The 22,518-nt window shown below is 45.9% G+C and overlaps 1 protein-coding gene across 14 annotated transcripts in view; it reads right to left on the reverse strand.

Moving 5' to 3' along the window:
* Window positions 1-22,518, reverse strand: part of LOC124802672 (CUGBP Elav-like family member 2) — an 858,657-nt gene that overhangs the window by 785,358 nt on the left and 50,781 nt on the right. The window contains exon 1 of one of the 14 annotated variants that reach the window (XM_047263585.1): window positions 10,580-10,637. The exons of the other annotated variants lie outside the window; for them this stretch is intronic. Coding sequence (XP_047119541.1) covers window positions 10,580-10,599 — 20 coding nt within the window. The 5' untranslated portion in view covers window positions 10,600-10,637. Of the gene's footprint in view, window positions 1-10,579; window positions 10,638-22,518 lie in introns of those variants that run through there. 14 annotated transcript variants of the gene reach the window in all.

Raw genomic sequence — 22,518 nt, forward strand, 5'->3', positions numbered from 1 at the left:
TTTTCCGCTTCGCTGACGCAAGCTACAACCTCCTGCCGCTAGAGGGCTCCCAACCGTAGCGTGTAACGTGGCAGTCTGTTTCGTGACTATGTAGGTACGTGAGAGACCCTCAGAAAACAAAGCACAAATTGGAAGTGTTCGTCCGCATACTCAGCATCCTCTCCTTCAGCAAGATAACACCAGACCACACACGAACGCTGCTACGTCTGTAACGATCTGCCGTCTTCGGGTCACTCATCGATCATTCTCCGTCCAGTCCCGACTTGGTCTCATCCGATTTTCATCTGTTTCCAAAACTTAAAGAAGACCCTCCACTTTGACAGTGATGTAGCGGTGCAAGCAGGGGTTAGGGTGTTGCTCAGAAAACGAAGTCAAACATTCCACTGTGACTGTATCAAAAACCCTTTCTCTCGTTGGGAGACACTTGCTCGTCGGCAAATTTACTATGTAGAGAAATATATATGTAGACATGAGCAATAAAAATGTAGAATGTTAATAAAGCTTGTTTTGCAATTGGAATGTAAAATCGCAAATGAGGTGGGCGCCCATGTTGATACTAGATACTAGTACGGGAATAACTTATGGACGCTGTAATAATAGTAAAATAGCTACAGGTGTTTTTGTGACCACTCTCTTTAATGACGCGTTTCGAAAATATCACCAGATTCTGAAGAGAGATGTTTACAGAACCAAATACGTGTTGCGAACACATTGTACAAATGTGGTATACCAAGTATTATACATACCAATTAAGGGAACAGACACCACACAATGTACTGAGTCACTGGAAGTGTGCCATATTGAATAGGAACTTAACATCCGTCACTGGAGAGCCTTGCAAGAGAACTAAAGCGGCCGCAAGGCAATGAATCCCAAAAAAGGCATACAGAAAGGCAGTAACCGTAAGAATAACGGTAGAAAAAGTCGTGTACATGTTTTATATCTTGTAGTAAAAATTACAGTTAACGTGAGAGTGTGAAAGTACCGAGGTAGGGGTAGGGCCAATCAGAAAGATTTATTTAGCTTCGCACACTAGGTCTGTGGGAAGGCTCGAAACATTATGACAGGAAGTATGAAATAACAAACGCCTTTAGTCACAACTTTTCGTGTTTTATTAAGTACAAGATGCATTTCGGACCATGTGGGTTCATCATCAGGTGTTATTTGTCGCAATTAGGGGTCCGAAATGCATCGTGTTGTGTTGGCAGAAGAGCCAACACCGTGTTACTAGTGGAGGCCGAAATGCACGCGTTTTGGCTCACGCAAGCTGGCGTGAAGAGGGAAGAACTATACTGACGTGAGGTCTGGAACATGACAAGGAATGATAATTCACAAAGCGGACGTAATTAGTTTGATACTTAACTTTAATCCATTACTGAGGAACGTCGTTCTTGACGGTACATGATTCAAAATAGTATCTGTTCAGAATAGTAACTGAATATGGCGCCTTGCTAGGTCGTAGCAAATGACGTAGCTGAATGCTATGCTAAACTGTCGTCTCTGCTAATGAGAACGGATGTAGACAGTGAACCATCGCTAGCAAAGACGGCTGTACAAGTGGGGCGAGTGCTGACTAGACCTGCCGTGTGGCGGCGCTCGGTCTGCAATCACTGATAGTGGCGACACGCGGGTCCGACGTATTCTAACGGACCGCGGCCGATTTAAAGGCTACCACCTAGCAAGTGTGGTGTCTGGGGGTGACGCCACACATCGTGTACTTAATAGAAGAGGAAAACTTGTGACCGAAGGTGTTTGTTAATTCATACTTCCAATGTATTGCATAGTCACGTTTGAAGCTCCGAAATATGGATAAAATTAAATTAAAAAAATGACAGGAATATTGTATGTACATGTTGTTGTACAACCACAAAATGACACCGAACAATAATGCGTGTACACGGATATATCATAATATACATAAAAAGATAAAACAAACGGTCAGGTTTCATATCCCTATCATTATAAAACTACACTCCTGGAAATGGAAAAAAGAACACATTGACACCGGTGTGTCAGACCCACCATACTTGCTCCGGACACTGCGAGAGGGCTGTACAAGCAATGATCACACGCACGGCACAGCGGACACACCAGGAACCGCGGTGTTGGCCGTCGAATGGCGCTAGCTGCGCAGCATTTGTGCACCGCCGCCGCCAGTGTCAGCCAGTTTGCCGTGGCACACGGAGCTCCATCGCAGTCTTTAACACTGGTAGCATGCCGCGACAGCGTGGACGTGAACCGTATGTGCAGTTGACGGACTTTGAGCGAGGGCGTATAGTGGGCATGCGGGAGGCCGGGTGGACGTCCCGCCGAATTGCTCAACACGTGGGGCGTGAGGTCTCCACAGTACATCGATGTTGTCGCCAGTGGTCGGCGGAAGGTGCACGTGCCCGTCGACCTGGGACCGGACCGCAGCGACGCACGGATGCACGCCAAGACCGTAGGATCCTACGCAGTGCCGTAGGGGACCGCACCGCCACTTCCCAGCAAATTAGGGACACTGTTTCTCCTGGGGTATCGGCGAGGACCATTCGCAACCGTCTCCATGAAGCTGGGCTACGGTCCCGCACACCGTTAGGCCGTCTTCCGCTCACGCCCCAACATCGTGCAGCCCGCCTCCAGTGGTGTCGCGACAGGCGTGAATGGAGGGACGAATGGAGACGTGTCGTCTTCAGCGATGAGAGTCGCTTCTGCCTTGGTGCCAATGATGGTCGTATGCGTGTTTGGCGCCGTGCAGGTGAGCGCCACAATCAGGACTGCATACGACCGAGGCACACAGGGCCACCCGGCATCATGGTGTGGGGAGCGATCTCCTACACAGGCCGTACACCACTGGTGATCGTCGAGGGGACACTGAATAGTGCACGGTACATCCAAACCGTCATCGAACCCATCGTTCTATCATTCCTAGACCGGCAAGGGAACTTGCTGTTCCAACAGGACAATGCACGTCCGCATGTATCCCGTGCCACCCAACGTGCTCTAGAAGGTGTAAGTCAACTACCCTGGCCAGCAAGATCTCCGGATCTGTCCCCCATTGAGCATGTTTGGGACTGGATGAAGCGTCGTCTCACGCGGTCTGCACGTCCAGCACGAACGCTGGTCCAACTGAGGCGCCAGGTGGAAATGGCATGGCAAGCCGTTCCACAGGACTACATCCAGCATCTCTACGATCGTCTCCATGGGAGAATAGCAGCCTGCATTGCTGCGAAAGGTGGATATACACTGTACTAGTGCCGACATTGTGCATACTCTGTTGCCTGTGTCTATCTGCCTGTGGTTCTGTCAGTGTGATCATGTGATGTATCTGACCCCAGGAATGTGTCAATAAAGTTTCCCCTTCCTGGGACAATGAATTCACGGTGTTCTTATTTCAATTTCCAGGAGTGTATGTGCATGTTTGCTATGATCTTTATACAGTTGTACACTGAAGCGCCAAAGAAACTGGTATAGGCATGCGTATTCAAATACAGAGATGTGTAAACAGGCAGAATACAGCGTTGCTATCGGCAATGCCTGTATAATACAACAAGTGTCCGGTGCAATTCTTAGATCGGTTACTGCTACTGGAATGGCAGGTTGTCAAGATTTAAGTGAGTTTGAAAGTGGTGTTACTGTCGGCACACGAGCGATGGGACACAGCATCTCCCAGGTAGCGACGAAGTGGGTATTTCCCCGTACGATCTTTTCTTTTCACGAGCGTGTCGTAAATATCAGGAATTCTGTAAAACATCTTATCCCCGACATCGCTGTGGCTGGAAAAAAATCCTGCAAGAAGGGACCAATAACAACTGAAGAGAGTCGTTCAATGTGACAGAAGTGCAACCATTCCGCAATTTTTTTCAGATTTCAATTCTGGGGCGTCAACAAGTGTCAGCGTGCGAACCATTCAACGAAACTTCATCGATGTGGGCTTCTGGAGCCCAAGGCCCACTCGTGTACCCTTGATGACTGCACGACACTAAGATTTAAGCCTCGACTGGCCTGTCAACACCGACAGTGGACAGTTGATGACTGGAAACATGTTGCCTGGTCGGACGAGTGTCGTTTCAAATTTTATCGATACGATGGACGTGTACGGGTATGGAGTCAACCTCATGAATCCATGGACCCTGCATGTCGGCAGGAGACTGTTCAAGCTGATGGAGACTCTGTAATGGTGTGGGGCGTGTGCAGTCTGAGTGATATGGGACCCTTGATATGTCTAGATACGACTCCGACAGGTTTTACGTACGTAAGCATCCTGTTTTAGTGTGCATCCACTCATGACCTTTGTGGATTTCGATGGACTTGGACAATTCCAGCAAGACAATGCGACACCCCACACCTCCTGAATTGCTACAGAGTGGCTCCAGAAACACGCTTCCGAGTTTAATCGCTTCCGCTGGTCACCAAACTCCCCAGACATGAAAGTTATTGAGCGTATTTGGGATGTCTTGCAACGTGCTGCTCACAAGGGAACCACCCCATCGCACCCCCCTCAGATTTAGTTATAAGTGGGCACAGTGGATAGCCCTTGAAAAACGGAACACAGGTCAATCGAGAAAACAGGGAGAAGGTGTGTGGAACTATGAAAAAAATAAGCAAAATATACAAACTGAGTAGTCCATGCGCAAGATAGGCAACATCAAACACAATATGATCTCAGGAGCGCCGTGGTCCAGTGGTTAGCGTGAGCGGCTGCGGAACGAGAGGTCCTTAGTTCAAGTCTCGAGGGAAAAGTTTAATTTTTTATTTTCAGACAATTATTATCTGTCTGTCCGTTGTTTTCATCACTTTTTTGGGAGTGATTGTCACATAGTTAGGTGGGTCAACAACATATTCCTGTCATGTGACGCACATGCCGTCACCAGTGTCGTATAGAATATATCAGACGTGTTTTCCTGTGGAACAATCGGTTGACCTATGACCTTGCGATCAAATGTTTTCAGTTCCCATTGGAGAGGCACGTCCTTTCGTCTAATAATCGCACGGTTTTGCGGTGCGGTCGCAAAACACAGATACTAAACTTATTACAGTGAATAGAGACGTCAATGAACGAACGGACAGATCATAACTTTGAGAAGATAAAAAAAGTAAACTTTTCACTCGAGGGAGGACTTGAACGAAAGAACTCTCGTTCCGCATCCGCTCACGCTAACCACGGGACCATGGCGCTCCTGGGCTCTTACTGTCCTTGATGTTGCCTATCTTGCGCATGGACTACTCAGTTTGTATATTTTGCTTATTTTTTTCATAGTTCCACACAGCTTCTTCCTGTTTTCTCGATTGATCTGTGTTCCGTTTTTCAACGCCTATCCACTATGCCAACTTATAACTAAATCTGAGGGGGGTGCTATGGGGAGGTTCCCTTGTCAGAAGAGATCTCCACCCCCTCGTACTCTTACGGATTTATGGGCACCCCTGCAGGATCCATGTTGCCAGTTCCCTCCAGCACTACTTCAGACATCAGTCGAGTCCATGCCACGTCGTGTTGCGGCACTTCTGCGTGCTCGCGGGGACCCTACACGATATTAGGCAGGTGTTCCAGTTTCTTTGACTCTGCAGTGTGTAATGATAGAGATATGGAACCTGCAAGTTTGTTATATCTTTTTATATAGATTACGATATTCTTGCGTACGCTCGTAATTGTTTGTTGTCACATTTTGGTGTGTGACAACATGTACAAACAATATTCCTGTCATTGTGTTTCGTGCCTTACCAAAACGTATCCGGGAACCTAAATAAACGTTTCTGACTGGCCCTACCCCTAACAAAGGCAGTTTATGACTTGATTACGTCTACTGTAATTTTTACTGCAAGATAGAAAACTATGCACATGACTTCTTTACCGTTATGCTTGCGATTACTGTCTTTCTGTACGAGTTTTTTGGCATTCGTTGCTTTAACTTACGGTGACTTTAATTTCCTGTTCAGCCACTGATGTTTAGTTCCTATTCAATATGGCACACTCAAGTTGACTCAGTACATTGTATAGTGTGTGTTCCCTTAATTGTTAAGTATAACATCTGGCTGTACCACATTTGTACAAAGTGTTCGGAACTTTTAATTGGTTTTGAAAACGCCTGTTATCCGAATCCGATATTTTCGAAACGCGTCATTAAAAAGAGCGGTCACAAAAATACCTGTGGCTATTTTACTATTGTCATAGCGTCCATAATAGCTATTCCCATACTACTATGAAATTTATTTGAAAATCTTTGAGAGTTCACACACAAAAAATTCGGAGGTGTTAGTTTTCAGCACGACCTCCTATACAAACTGCTGACGTATATATTCAGAGTAGTTTGGTTGAACTTCTAATTCGACGGAAAGATAATAAAATAACAAAATTCTGAATAGTTTTGAGGGTATGCCACGAAATGTAACCAGTAAGAATAACATTGTATTGCAAATTTTTGCATCATTGGGGGGGGGGGGGGGGGAGGAGGCGGGGGAGGAAGAGGAGAATAGGATAATGGAATACACCGAAGAGACCGATTTCATGAGAGTACTGAATTCTCATATCGCTCTTAATGTCAACCATTTGCGACAAGTTGAAACGGTATTCAGTAATTTTGACGGTGACACCTCTGCCATTACATAGCACCATTCTTGTATCGGGCATACTCAATGCCATCGACAGCAGTATCACAGACATAACCCTCACCTCTCTTCATTTCTGTTAAAGTGGTGTTTGCGACCCATGAAATGGCAAGTGGACGGGTTCAAATCCTTATCTGGTAATGTTTTCACCTTTCATAATCGACCTTCTTAGAGACTGCTCCGAGTACATTCATTCACTGAATGTAGAACTCTCATTTCTACTGTGTGTCCTTACTACTTCGACTGTCTTAACATTCCTTAAAATCCGTTGGTGTACTTGTTTTAATTCAATGGAAATTGTGAACATGTTAGGAGGTACAAAGCGAAAATTTCGCTTTCGATTCGCACAACTCACTGGTGTGCGGTCTTTAACAACAATTTTTCTATCATATTTATAACTGCGCATGCCGACGTATGTAATGGCCGATTAAACCTTCTGTGTATGATATACGACTAATGGCAGACAAAAAAAGAGAGAGAGACAGAGAGAGAGAGACAGAGACAGAGAGACAGAGAGACAGAGAGACAGAGAGACAGAGAGAGAGACAGAGAGACAGAGAGAGAGACAGACAGAGAGAGAGACAGAGAGAGACAGAGAGAGACAGAGAGAGACAGAGAGAGACAGAGAGAGAGACAGAGAGAGAGACAGAGAGAGAGACAGAGAGAGAGAGAGACAGAGAGAGAGAGAGACAGAGAGAGAGAGAGACAGAGAGAGAGAGAGACAGAGAGAGAGAGAGACAGAGAGAGAGAGAGACAGAGAGAGAGAGAGACAGAGAGAGAGAGAGACAGAGAGAGAGACAGAGAGAGACAGAGAGAGACAGAGAGAGTACGTCTGATCTATTTCAGTGGGGTATTAGAAATGAACTTTGTATTCACTGTCTCCTCCTTGGGAAGAAAGTGAAACAACGAGGGCACAAATGAATTAAAATTATCTGTGATCTACATAATCGTACTTAGAAGTTGCTCATTGACGTTCTCTAATATTTATTGAAAAGCTACCGATCCGAGTCCTTATTATGATGCAAGCAAAACAAATATTACAGAGAATTACTATTTTCATTTCGAACACTTCTCCAAAAAATTACCCTTAGTATTTTTTTGTATAGAGCCACATCTCTCGAAGAAATGGACGCGTTTTCCCATTTCTGAAGTTGAATGAACGAACAAAGGTGCACAAAGGACATCGTAGCAAATATTCCGCAAGGCAAAAAGCCTTGTGGAAAGGAAGCAGGTACTAACTTCCAGAAATTAAATCTTCAGACTTTAAACAATTCATGAAAACTGTTTGGAAAAATTTTGAAAGGGTGCGATCGACTGATACATATGAAGAGGGAAATAAAATGATGAAGCTTCGCAATCTGATCGTTACAAGAAACTATTGATAAGGTGGATTGTAAGAGCAAGGAAAGACGACGTCCTGCAACGAACAAAAATGGTTTCTGGCTAAGTGAGTTTTGCAGCAAATACGAAGTAGTTAGTGACGCCCGTGAGGAGAAAATTACGACGAATTAACTAAGATATGTCAAGTTAACTACAGTACAAATAAAATTTAGGCAAAATAGGAAAAACGACCACACTTGCTGTTTTCCGAAAATGAGTTAAAGCTTTACGGTTGCAATCGTTTCTTTATGCGACAGCTTCCATGCAGCCAAGTTTGTGAAGTCTGATGTGAGGTGGGTTTGGAGCAGGTGTGTTGAAAGGATCTCCTCCTTATCCTGTCGACACTACGCGGGCGCCTAAGCAGCGTGGGGCGAAGTGCAGCCCGCTACGTGGCGGTTGGGCGTCCCACTAAACCGCGCCGTTCCTGCAGGAAACCACGGAGGTTACGCGCTTCGCAGTAATTCCGCGGGAACAGGCGAGGTCGGGGAGGTGTTAAAGGAAACTTCTTGAGCGCGGGATGAGATGAGAATTTATCTCTAACGTGTAAGAACTTGAGACGCAACACTGACAAAGTTGGAGTGCTTAAAACTGGCTAGCTATGCAAAGAAGGCAGAAAAGTTCTCAGCGCGGAAGCGCGAATTGAGAAGATGTTCTTACATAGTGTTTAGTAAGGAATTAAGCTTTGCATTTAGAAAGCTCCTTATCGAGCAACCGCTGTAATCAAATCCCCTCTTTCTACACACTGTAGCATGTGTAACAGAATGAGCTGGCGCCTTTCTTACTATGCCTACAAGCTTCCTGGCGTACTGTACTCTCTTGAAAAAGATAGCGCAGGTGGAGCAAAATTACACAGCCATCACCTGATGATCAGTAACAATGGAGACACTTTACGAGTTCACCCACACATTATATATGTAACGCCTAATGGAAATATAACGTGTGAGTAAGGCCAAACATTAAGTAGAATAAAAGGTAAACAGCTGAATACGTTAGTTACAAGACACATTAACGCAGCAACAAACTTTAAAGCAAAGGTAATAAAAATGTATTAATTTTCAGGATTCTAGAAGGCATGACATCAGCAGTTATTCTGGTTAACCAAATAACTGAATAAATTGCAAGAAACCATCAAAGTTTTAATATTTATTTCCTTTACTACTGGATGACTTGTTTCGAGCCTATACCCATTAATAAAACACCGAATAAGCTGTGCAGTAAGACGTTACGACGGCTACATGAATGCTCATTGTAATTAAACGTATCTTTAGTATAGATCAACATAGGGCTAAACATCGTTCACCTCATTCAGTGAATGAATTTGAGCCTTTTAATGCTTCATACGAGAGATATGTTCAACTACATTGAACGTTCGTGTGGCTGCCTCGTATGTGTTACTGCATAGTTTATTGGATGATTTGACAATGAACTTTGAGTCTGAACTACTCATCAAGGAATGAAGGAAATTAATATGACAACTTTGAGGGTTCTTTGCAATTTATGCCATTATTTGGGTAATAAAAATTAATGTACAAAAACAAGTTTAAAACTCAGTAAGATTAATCTAAACTAAAGAAGGGGATGGAGTAGAATTTCAATATATGCAGCAGAAAAGCGACGGACGGTTCTACCTGAAAGTAAATTAGCACTTTCCTTTGCACAGGGGAAGGAAATTTTGGAAAATAAGCTATAAACGTGAAGAGGGGAGAGTAACGTGAGGAATGGTTTGCCGAAATGGCGAAAGTGAAACTTAAGTGGTTCAAAATGGTTCAAATGGCTCTGAGCACTATGGGACTCAAAACGTAAGCGGTAATGAGGCGTGTAAGTAATATCACATACTTGCAGGTCGAAGTACAAGTCATTATAGAATTGCAGATATGCATACCAAAAGCAGCCGTTGTGGAAATGCAATTAAGCCATGCCAACAGTAGCAACTGTGCAAATGCGGGTAACTAAAGCCGATAGTATCCACAATGGAAACGCAGTCTCTGCGTGCTGACCATAGCTCCCTTTGAAAATATGGTTCAAACATGCCGAACGGCGCTAGTGAGCAAACGAAGTTTGTGGAAACGCAGAAAATGCATGCTTATAGTAGCCACCACGAATACTGAGATTTCATGTGCTGACAGGGGACATGCAGATAATGTGCGGCAGCGTGGAGGCATGTCTGCATTCGCTGAGCCAGAAGCGCAGGCAGTGCTGCACCGGCCGACGCGGAAGGGGGGGCCACGTGGCAACTGCCGACGCGGAAGTGGGGCCACGTGGCAACTGCCGACGCGGAAGTGGGGCCACGTGGCAACTGCCGACGCGGAAGTGGGGGCATACCGACACAAGTTGTGGATGAAATGAGCCAATAGAAGTGACTACAGAATCCTGGGTATGTGTCCTCAGTTAACGTGACGTCTTACTGGTGGTAGGTAACCTTCTAACTGAGAATTCGACGGAGAAATAGAAAGTCAGTGATTTGTAGCAACTGTGGATTGGTATCTGTGGCAGTAACACACATCAGCAACAGGTTACTGACTTTCAGCAGCCTACGCCCGGGTGTGAATCTAGTTTCACAACTGTCGGCCGATACCCGCGAGCGAAACGGTTCGGGCGGCGTTAACAGAGTTACCTGCTGTATGCGGGCGGCATTCGTCACCTGCAGAATGGCAGCGTTGCAGCCGTCTCTGTGCGGGAGGTCACTGAGGCGCGGCTTGCGGCGGCGCCGCGGCTGCGCTTATCGGCTGTTCGGCGGCAGATAAGGCGGGCGAGGACGGCGAGGCGGCCAGAGTGCGGCGAGGAGAGGAGAGCAGAAACAGATAGTGTGTGGGGCCGGCGCTTGCGACACACACACACACACACACACACACACACACACACACACACACACACACACACACACACACTGCGTGCGGCGGCAGCGGCACCGCAGTTACGACAGAGGGCGCGGCGCGGGACTCGCCGACACATTCGCTTCTGTGCGTCGCTGGCGCTGCACGTGGCGACTCTGTGTAGGGGGCAGGCCATCAGGGAAACTGTGCTCGGTCGGGAAGGAAATCTTTCGTAGTATGTGCTCCATTTGAGTGTCGACACTGAAAATGCTAAGACGAAGCGACATTCGAGACCGAGAGCAGATCGAAAACCCGGCAGGATTGGCAGTGGACCCTCAACGTGAAGAAGTGAAATGTGTTGCTCACAAATAGCCGAAGAGATCCACTACCGTTTGGTTATGCTACTGGCTATAAATCACTGCGAACAGCAAGATCCCTGGAGCTCCCAGGAGCGAACAGCTGAACCGACCTGAACTGGAATGATCTGATGAAAAAAACTACAGAAAAAGCTGAACCACACGGATTCATTGGAAGAACCTTACGGAAATGATATTCTTCCACGATAAATATAACATTTCCTCGACCAAGAATTGTTCATCAGCTTAGGTCGTTAACCAGGACACACACACACACACACACACACACACACACACACACACACACACACACACACACACACACACACACACAGAGAGAGAGAGAGAGAGAGAGAGAGAGAGAGAGAGAGAGAGATAAGAGGCAGGGCATATAACGTAGGGCGCAGAGTTTCGCCAAGGGATCGTTCGCTCGGTGCGATAGCGAGTGAGACCCTTACGCAAATGTTCTGTAGTATCTAATGACAGACGGTACAAGAGAGGCGTTCTGCATCACAGATACTTTTACTATTGAAATTCAGAGTCTGAACATAACAGGAAGACTAGGGCAACCTATTACTTCAAGTTATCTTTCCCAAAACTATTAAGACGGTAAAATCAGGGAAGTTACAACTGGTAAGGAGATTTACCGACAATAATTCTTTCTAGGCTCCATTCACGAATGCAGTAGAGCAAGTGGCGTAAAGATAGTGGTACCAGAAGTAACTTCCGGTGGCTTGCAGACTGTAGACTTAGATTTTTTTAGATGCCGCAGGGGCTCCTGTTCTCCGAGTACACAGCAGATCCATCGCATGCAAATGGACACCAGCAACACTTTTTGTCAATGCTCTTCTTTGCCGTAATGTTTATTTCTCGAGCGAATGTAAGGACATCCATGAGTGCTGGGGCAGAAATTCTCTGTCTGCATCTACATGGATACTCCGCAAATCACACTTCAGTGCCTGGCAGAGCGTTCATCAAACCACCTTCACAGTAATTCTCTATTATTACATACCGAACAGCAAGCGGAAAAAAAAACACCTATATCTTTCTGTGCGAGCTCTGATTTCCCTTATTTTATTACGATGACCAGATCATTTCTTCCTATGTACGTCGGCATCAACGAAATACCTGCGCACTCGGAGGAGAAAGTTGGTGACTGAAATTTCGTGAGAAGTTCCCACGGCAACGGAAAGTTCCTTTGTTTTAATGATGTCCATCATTTCGGTGACACACTCTCCCCGATTTCACGGTAACACAAGAAGTGCTGCTCTTCTTTGAACTTTTATGATGTGCTCCGTTACTCCTTCCTGGTAGGGATTCCACACCACGGCAGCAGAACTCCAGAAGAGGATGGATAAGCGTCGTCTACGCAGTCTAGCAGATCTGTTGCCTCTTGTAAGTGTTCTGCCAGTAAAAAGCAGCTTTGCTATTAAAGAACAACGTCATCTTTGGTAATAAATACAGCCACTTATTATGACGGCCCACCAGCAGCTAATAGAGTATAGTAGAACAGCGTAAGTATGTTCATGTCGCAGTTCGATGTAGCAGTCAGATGGCGATCCGGTAACAGTAAGAAGATAAGGAACAGTTTTGGGTTATTGCAGGTAACCACTGAGGGCCACGACGACACATTCTATGTTTCGTCGAAATAATCAGAAAATCACTTTTAATAAGCAGCAATTAAATTTGTGTGTGAAGATTGAGAAAGAAGATTAATTTAAAAGGGAAAATTTCATTTGTTATTATTAAGCAAGAGGTAGAAATCCTAAGGGAAGGTTTCATAGGTTATTGTAAAAGGGATGGTTGCGTAACAAAAGGGACAGAGGAGACGGGAAGGTTTCATCTGGAAATCTAGAAATACGGAATAAATTTGAAACGCCTTGTCAATAGTACTCTACACTTCGTGTGAGTAAAGAGCTACCTGTGTTTCACAAGAATGATGTTTTCTAAACCGGTGTTGACTGTGTCTCAGTAGACAGTTTCCTTCGAGGTAATTCATAATGTTCGAACGCAATATACGTTCCAAAATTCCGCTGCATATCGACGTTAACGATATGGGCCTGTAATGAACTGGATTACTCCTACTACGTTTCTTGAATATTGGTGTAATCTGTGTAACTTTCCAATCTTTGGGAACGGGTCTTTCGTGCTATTAATGTGGATGAGTAGGCGGAAAAAATCCTCTCGTGTGCGACATTCGCGGTATGCTGCCTGACTCACAAGGGGACCACGCCTGCTCCTCATCGCCGATTTAGTCCAGATGTATGGTACACCCAGACATTGGACAGCTGCGCAAGTGACAAGTGGGCGTTCCAGGCGGCGAGACGTTTGGAGAAAATTTTGGGGCGAGGCGGGCGAGGTATGAGCCATTTGTGTTACTTTTATTTACAATTTTTACATTACTTACACTGCAAATAAACAGAAATAGTGTTCAATATGCATGCATTAACATTTTCGTAAAAGGCTTGAACAGAAAAAGGCAAAGGAAAATTTGGGAATGGAAATAAATTTCCAGGAAGAGATTGTAAGGTATACCCGAGAACTACAGATATAAAAATACATTACTTTACAGCTGATAACTTACACAGCCAGGGGTGATATTTATCGTAAAAACAGGGCAAGAAATAATTTTTGTGGCGTCTTTAACACACTATAAACGTCGCATTTTTACAGTTACATGGTTCTTTTAAAGTTTATATAGAAAAAAAACTTTATTTACATTCATAAAAGGTTCGCTCTCACATTCCCTCTCATTTCACAGTTTGGCTGCAGGCCACACGGAACGCATCATTTCACCATGTATTGGCAAGGATAGCTGCTGATGTACAATGGAACGTATTTTGATACAGTCTTTGGCTCTCTTGATAAGGTAAGAGCAGTTTTGAAACTTTTTGGTCAAATTCTTTGCCTGATAATAAAAACTGACATTCCTGGATTGCATTAGCGGAGTTCAATTGGGGAGACTGCACAATGGCAATTCTTTATCTTGAAAAAATGTTGTCGTGTAACTGTGGATATCTTCCATACGACTTTGTTAAAAGAAATTTTTTGTTCTCCACGTAGTGATTCATCAAATCAGTCTAAATTCTGTATACTGCTCTTGTAAATTTCCCAGATTTTGCAGAAGTGATGACAACATTCGCATACTATATACCATACATTGGGATGAAATCGGTAGTGACCAGGCACGTTCCCCTACTTAGTCACGTGGCTTAAATATCCAGGCCTAACGTCGTGCTTCGGTATGTGGCACACTTCTGAAGGAAACCGCGTGCAAACGCTCGTACGAGCCATCATTGAGTGTATTAGAGGTTGTACTGTGAATTAAAGGGCAGGGGGTCGGGACCAGGAAAAAACGTTTCTGTATTTTTGTTTCCACAAGACGCAAATATTCGGGCTAAGTGGGTGCGAGCAATTCACCACAGAGTTCACACCTGGGAAGCATTCTATTGCTTCTGCAGGACATTTCTCCGAAAACGACGTAGTTACTGAAGGTAAAATTAGAGTAGCACATGGTTCTTTTGCTAACAGTTAGTACAACTATTCCCAAGTTGACACCAGACGATGTTCCTTCGTTGTTTCCTGGACATCTATCAAATGTATGTTTGTTTCTGCTGAAAGGAAATAACCAGAGGGAAGACTTTGAATTTCGTTGTTGAGAAGAACGAAACCTGAGTGTAACATGAGAGTACGACGAGACTGCGAAGTATGATGATTTCGCGAGTAAATGAACTGAGTCTAAATGAGTTTTCCTATAAGGGAACCACGTATTTCATATTCTTTTAAAGACTGTATCAAAGACAGCCCATTTATTTTGTGTTCTGTACAACTTTTAATATATTTCCGAGTAGGAAAACGTCAAAATAGCTGTAACGTGTCTTGCAGCAACTACGGGTGTAACTGCTGAAATGTTTGGAATCCCCAGTTGGTCGGATTAAAGCAAGGCATCAAAGCAATTCAGAGACGTGCCGCTACATTTGTTATTGGGAGGTTCGATCCACTTTATAAACAGAGAAAAAGCTATTGCTGTTTTGCTTCCTAAACATCAGCACAGTCATTCCAAATTTGCCAATACTGTTGCGGGACCCAACTCTTAATGCCTAGAAAGAAGAAAAACAAATTGCTTCACTTTCTCCAGGCTTATATACATACATACATAAACAAAAATGGTATTTACTTCAGTATAAAACAACGGTTAATGGTACACCACACTGGGTACTACCTATCACTTGTGCCAGCAAGCTGCGTTACACTCCATAGTCGCCTCTGCTCGTACACACTGTTTACAGGTTTTTTTCTAGATGCCTGCGGTTCGCGCGAGGTGTACTTAGCTTGGGGGTCCAGGCCAAGGCACTGATTTTGCTCCTTTTTCGGCCGGTGTGTCCCTTTCGTGTTAGTAATGCCGCCAGATATCAAATTTTCTCCTACACTTTAACTGTTTAGCAATTACGGATAATAGCCCAATTTGGCACGGTAATTCTGCGATAATTGCTGGCCGAATTAGAGCGCGTTACTTTCAACAATTATGTTCTCTCTCTCTCTATATATATATATATATACATACAACAGAGCTATTACCAGGAAAATCATTGCTAGAATTTAAGGTGTTGGCAGTGCCAGCCAACAGCAGTTTGCAGTAATGTTTTAACTGACTTTAAAACAGAGATGAAAATTGCGTTGTGATGTACTGGAACGGAATTTGAAAGTGCAAGTGACGGCAAGCAACACGAGCGTTTGCAACAGCAGCTGTTCAGCTGTTTGTATTTCCATTCGGGCCTTTTTACGTCTAAATACAGTCCGCCGGTCGTAAAAAGCTGGCGCAGCGACTGAATTCACTGGAGCCATTACTGCTATTACGAGGGGGAGGGGGTAGGCTGCACGTTTTCGGTCATTTGTACGGTGACTAATACCTGTTGAACAGCCAACGTTAACGAAGGGCAAAATGGAGACTGGAAACCAAGTGTGGCGTCGTGAAAACTTGCTGGACTCCCAGGTGGTGGAGTACAAATTGAAGAGAAAAAGATCGTAGTTTCTCTGTTATCCGCCTGGGTCCCACAGGTTCATCATGTACTGAAAACAGTGTTAACTACTTTTTGTTGCCATATAATCGTCTTGGAAAATGGAGTGATGCTACGACTGTAACTGATCGCCTGCACGAGAAGATTCTACAACATTTAATTAAATGTAGGAAGACACAGTGTAAACATAAATGCAAACTCAATCATCAGAGAGAACGAAAATCCTTGTCGACGCTCAGGCGGAACTGTCGTGGAGTACACAGCTGCGCTCCAGAGAAGTGTGAAGGTGTAAGGGTGGGGTGGGGGCGGGGGGGGGGGGGCGATGAAAAAGTATCCGTTTTGAAACTTCCCTTTAGAAAAATTATAAATGACTGTGCTTAAAACTGACACACAATATTTTTAGCGTAACGCAATCTGACTAACAATAACCTATATCTTTCATGAATCACTTACCTCACAAAAATCTTCGTTACTCAAACTACTGCAATACACCGTGCGCCAATACTGCCGGCTGAATAAAATACACTCCTGGAAATAGAAAAAAGAACACATTGACACCGGTGTGTCAGACCCACCATACTTGCTCCGGACACTGCGAGAGGGCTGTACAAGCAATGATCACACGTACGGCACAGCGGACACACCAGGAACCGCGGTGTTGGCCGTCGAATGGCGCTAGCTGCGCAGCATTTGTGCACCGCCGCCGTCAGTGTCAGCCAGTTTGCCGTGGCATACGGAGCTCCATCGCAGTCTTTAACACTGGTAGCATGCCGCGACAGCGTGGACGTGAACCGTATGTGCAGTTGACGGACTTTGAGCGAGGGCGTATAGTGGGCATGCGGGAGGCCGGGCGGACGTACCGCCGAATTGCTCAACACGTGGGGCGTGAGGTCTCCACAGTACATCGATGTTGTCGCCAGTGGTCGGCGGAAGGTGCACGTGCCCGTCGACCTGGGACCGGACCGCAGCGACGCACGGATGCACGCCAAGACCGTAGGATCCTACGCAGTGCCGTAGGGGACCGCACCGCCACTTCCCAGCAAATTAGGGACACTGTTGCTCCTGGGGTATCGGCGAGGACCATTCGCAACCGTCTCCATGAAGCTGGGCTACGGTCCCGCACACCGTTAGGCCGTCTTCCGCTCACGCCCCAACATCGTGCAGCCCGCCTCCAGTGGTGTCGCGACAGGCGTGAATGGAGGGACGAATGGAGACGTGTCGTCTTCAGCGATGAGAGTCGCTTCTGCCTTGGTGCCAATGATGGTCGTATGCGTGTTTGGCGCCGTGCAGGTGAGCGCCACAATCAGGACTGCATACGACCGAGGCACACAGGGCCAACACCCGGCATCATGGTGTGGGGAGCGATCTCCTACACTGGCCGTACACCACTGGTGATCGTCGAGGGGACACTGAATAGTGCACGGTACATCCAAACCGTCATCGAACCCATCGTTCTACCATTCCTAGATCGGCAAGGGAACTTGCTGTTCCAACAGGACAATGCACGTCCGCATGTATCCCGTGCCACCCAACGTGCTCTAGAAGGTGTAAGTCAACTACCCTGGCCAGCAAGATCTCCGGATCTGTCCCCCATTGAGCATGTTTGGGACTGGATGAAGCGTCGTCTCACGCGGTCTGCACGTCCAGCACGAACGCTGGTCCAACTGAGGCGCCAGTTGGAAATGGCATGGCAAGCCGTTCCACAGGACTACATCCAGCATCTCTACGATCGTCTCCATGGGAGAATAGCAGCCTGCATTGCTGCGAAAGGTGGATATACACTGTACTAGTGCCGACATTGTGCATGCTCTGTTGCCTGTGTCTATGTGCCTGTGGTTCTGTCAGTGTGATCATGTGATGTATCTGACCCCAGGAATGTGTCAATAAAGTTTCCCCTTCCTGGGACAATGAATTCACGGTGTTCTTATTTCAATTTCCAGGAGTGTATTCTAACTATTGAAGGCACTAACTACTGATAGGCATAGTTAGCAAATGAAAGATTTTGATAAAGAACAAACAATGTATTTACCTTAACAGTGCTCAAAAGTCATTATATATATATATATATATATATATATATATATATATATATCAGTTCATCACATCCAGTCTTACAGATTTACTGTCTCTGATGGACACACATCCAGATCATCCGCTCTCAAAACTCCATCTCTCTCCCCACATCCACCACTGCTGGCGGCTCACCTCCAACTGAGCAACGGTACGCGCAGTTCACATCCAACTGCCCAACACTACAATAGCAAATATTTCAACAATGCCAACCAGCCACAGTGCACACAGCACAGTCAGTGATTTTCATATACAGCGCTACATGGCGTTACCAGCATAAAAACCTAAATAGCCTGCTTACAGTTTAAGGTCGTCGCTGCAGCGTATATGCAATGTAGCAGGACTCCGAAGCGAGTGTGTAAGCACCGACATGTCGGCAAAGGATTGGGGTAGCTTTCCTCTCTTTCCGAGGTGCGTGCGTTAAAAACGGAAACGATCTATGGCGACGTTACTACATCAAATGCTTCCAAGCAAGAAGTATTTTTTTCCTTGGTTGCCGAAGGACAAACACCGGTAGACATCCATCGGGGAATGAAGAATGCGTATGTGGCATCATGTCTGGCGAATACCACCATTGTGGAACGGTGCGCGAAATTCCGCGATGGTCGCGAATCACCCTGTTCTTTGGTCACCGTGGCCTATTCCTTCTTTGTATCTAGGAACCTGGCGTCTCGGTCACTGGGGAACGGGGAAATTACGGCCTGTAATTAAGGCGAGACGTCCGGGAAAACTGCGACAAGGAATGTTGCTGCTTCGTGGTAACGCACGCCCCCAAATCCCAAATGTATCGCGGAAGTTACCCCGACTGAAGTGTGAACACATTTGAGCACTCGCTTTATAGTGCTGATCACTTCCCATGCGGTTTTCACGCCTTCGGTCCCTTGACAAATGCCTTCAAGGGTAGCCGATTCCTGTGGAGGAGGATGGGCAGCAATTAATTACGGATTTCTTCAATCAGCAGGACATGCGGTTTTACCAAATGGGCGTCTAGAACGTGGTGCTTTGTTGGGATGATTACCTCAATGCTCTCGTCAATTTTGACTGATTGGGATACCGGTTCTGGACTCTAAGGCCTGCGAAACGAAAATTTTGGGTCACCCATAAAGAAAGAGAACCACTGCTCAAAATAACGTCAAATTAGAACAGTATTTAATGACATAGGAGGAAACATCAAGGAGAGAAAAAATAACGAAAATTTGACCAATAGATGGCATTGAAAGCGTCAGAATAAGCATACCAAAAGACGTGCGGCACAGCGGCTGTTCCTCAGTTTTGCGTCCGAGACGCCCGGCGTGACTGCCTCCATGAAGGATACCGCGATGCTGGTAGAGCTCTTTTACAAGTAGCCCTGCAGAACTTCCAGACAATCAAGGGTATGAAGAACGCAATGTGGAGAAAATGATTACAGAATTCGAAAAGACAGGTTCTCTTGAAGTGCAATCTGGAGGAGGGGGAAAGCAGTTGATTCGATGTTTTCCGCACGTCGTACATGCCTGCGAGTACGGCGCCTAAGATCCTACGAAACATCCTGCATTGCTATCCATACAAAATCACCAACGCTCAGCAGTTGCTTTCTACTGACCTGCCAGTAACAAACATTCGCTTTGGAACTTCTTCCTCGCATTGCAGTTGACAGTGAATGGCCATGAAACATCGTGTTGACAGACGAAGCTCATTTCCACCTCCGGGGAGATGTCAAAATGTAGAACTGAAGAAGATCGACAACAGAAAATTCGTATGCTCATCAACCAGTACCACTTCATTCTATAAAGGTGACTTGTGCGGGCTGATTGCATGATTTGTGGTAGGGCGTACTTTTTCTAGGAAATGAGTCCTGCGGGACCCGTTATCTGTATCGATATTGGTAAACGGTGTGAGAGTCTTTTTACGTACCAACGTCATTTCAATCCTTTAACGACGAAGGTGTGGGGATAGGATCATTTTTATGCAAAATGGAGACCCTCCACCCACTGCACAGCCAATAAAGTGGCTGTTGGCAGAGGCATTTCGGAAATGCTTGCATTACCAGCCGTCTTCCCTACCGGTTGGCCGTCCAGATCACCTGATCTTAATCCGTGTGACTTTTGGCTCTGGGTTTACCTGAAAGATAACGTAGCTGAACTAAAGGCATGCATCGTGCAACGCATTCTTAACGTGACCCCTTGTCCGTTGTGGAATATATTGTCTCTCAGTTTCAACTTGTGACAGAAAACTGAGGATGGTGTATTGAACGTGTCTTGCACCAGTCTCGTGACAATTGGAAACCAATGTTCTTCTGCTTTTTCTGTTTCTAGCCCCAAGACAAAAGCTGCTATTTTGCTATTTATTTGGTCTTTTGGCCTCAGGACAGTTAAAAACCATTTTTTCCCATCGGATGTGGTATGATCTTGCCATGGTGGATGGGCTTACCTACATAATAGTTCCACAACTGTTGACGGTGGAACTTGTGCAGTCGTGCACATTGAACAGTACGGATGGTGTAAAAAACCATAGCCATCCCAGACTTTTCATTTACCTTAAGACGCTTAAAGCAGTATCTGTTTGTTATATCTTTTTATTCCATGATGTTCCCGCCCTCCGTCAATAATACGCAGTTCAAATTTGACGTTATACTGAAGAGTAATATCATTCTACTGCGTTTCAAAACTGCAACATTAATTATAGACATCCTGTATTACTTTCACACTGGACAATAATTAGATACTGAAAACAACAACCAGTCGCCTTATTTCTAAGCAGTATCAAGTCACAGAAGCTAGTATGTGTGTAAGTAACACCGAATACTGCAGAAGATACTTCCATTACAATAACAAGACTGTCACAAAATCTGTTGCAAACACAAAGGTTTAGAAAAATCAGCATATAGGAGGGAACGGACCTGTTTATCTTTGCCTCCATAGCTCTGCGTTTCTACACCCATATCCATGCCAAACACATGCTATATGAAGATCATCATATGGTCACGATCATCTTAGAATATCCTGAAGGGGTTTACATTAACCGACATTTAGTTAAAAGAAATTGTAGCAAAGGTGAGGTGTTAGTGAAAAACTTTCGACGCAGCTTTGCTGTGAACGTCATACTACCACGTCACGCAAGTTATGATATTAACGACGAAATCAGTATGGCGTCTCCGGAGTTGTCGACCGCCGCCGTCGTATCGAGTCAAACGTCATTTTGACACCACTTCCAAGTAAGCCTTGCGCGTCATGAACGCTTCCCTCTGCTGCCCGGGGGTTACCACAGATCACTAAGAGGGCGGGTACGTGTAGCGCTGCACCCTCGTGACCGCCGACACGGGCTCGGCACGCCGCAGTGCCCGTTACAAGGGGCAGTGCCAGACGAACTCGTGTCGCTGTCGCCAGACGCGCCCGTACCGGGGCTTCCGGCGCAAAGTAGCTCTCGGGCCCTGGGGCCGCTTTTTTAATTAATAACAAGCAGCCGCGGCTTTATTAAAAAAATTCGCCAGCACAGCCCAGCTCAGCACAGGCGCAGGCGGGCCAGGTAGGTAGGCAACCAGCCAGGCAGGCAGGCGCTGCAGTGTTGTGCCGCCCGCGGGTCGCGGTGCGCCTTTGATGTCCGGCGCGGTCGATGCGGCTTTTGTGCGGCGCAATCACTGGCTGCTGCTGCTGCTGCCGCCGCCCGCTCGCAAAGTGCCCGGCAGTTCAATTTGGCCTCGCGGCAGCCTGCAGTCATCGGCAAACAGCCGCTCGCCGAGCGCCGTTTATCATTGACGCCCCCGCCAACGCACGATTTGGCCGCTGTCTACAGGTGCTCCTGGATTTGGCGACAATGTGAATCTTTCTCTTGGGGCCTTCCGGTGGGAGACGCACAGGCTATTTTCATACTAATTTTCCACTCAGTACTGTTTCTTAATTTGCAATCGATTTCGACGTCTTTTGTGGCTTTATCTTAAGGCACTGAAGTGTATCTACCGTGGCACTGTGCCACGGTATGCTCCAATGCAGGGCCTGTCACGGCGTGCCTGACTACAAGCGGCCGAGGTTGGTCGGTTGGTTGGTTTTGGGGTTTGATGGAGGCTAAACATCGAGGTCACCAGTCCCCTGTCCCAAACAGACATACTTGTAAAAGGCCTATACAGTAAAAGCGTAACCTCTGCACCCAGAGGGAGGGAACACCAAGGGGTACAGAGCTAAAATGAACACGGCAATAACACAAAATAGAGGACTCTTAAAAGGAGCAGAGCAAATAGTTGACTAGAGTAAAACAGACTACAGTGGTTGATGGATCAGAAGGTCAACCACTCGACTGCAAACGAAGAACCTCCAGCTGGAA

The sequence above is a fragment of the Schistocerca piceifrons genome, chromosome 6 (assembly GCF_021461385.2).
Source record: "Schistocerca piceifrons isolate TAMUIC-IGC-003096 chromosome 6, iqSchPice1.1, whole genome shotgun sequence".
NCBI classification, from domain to species: domain Eukaryota; kingdom Metazoa; phylum Arthropoda; class Insecta; order Orthoptera; family Acrididae; genus Schistocerca; species Schistocerca piceifrons.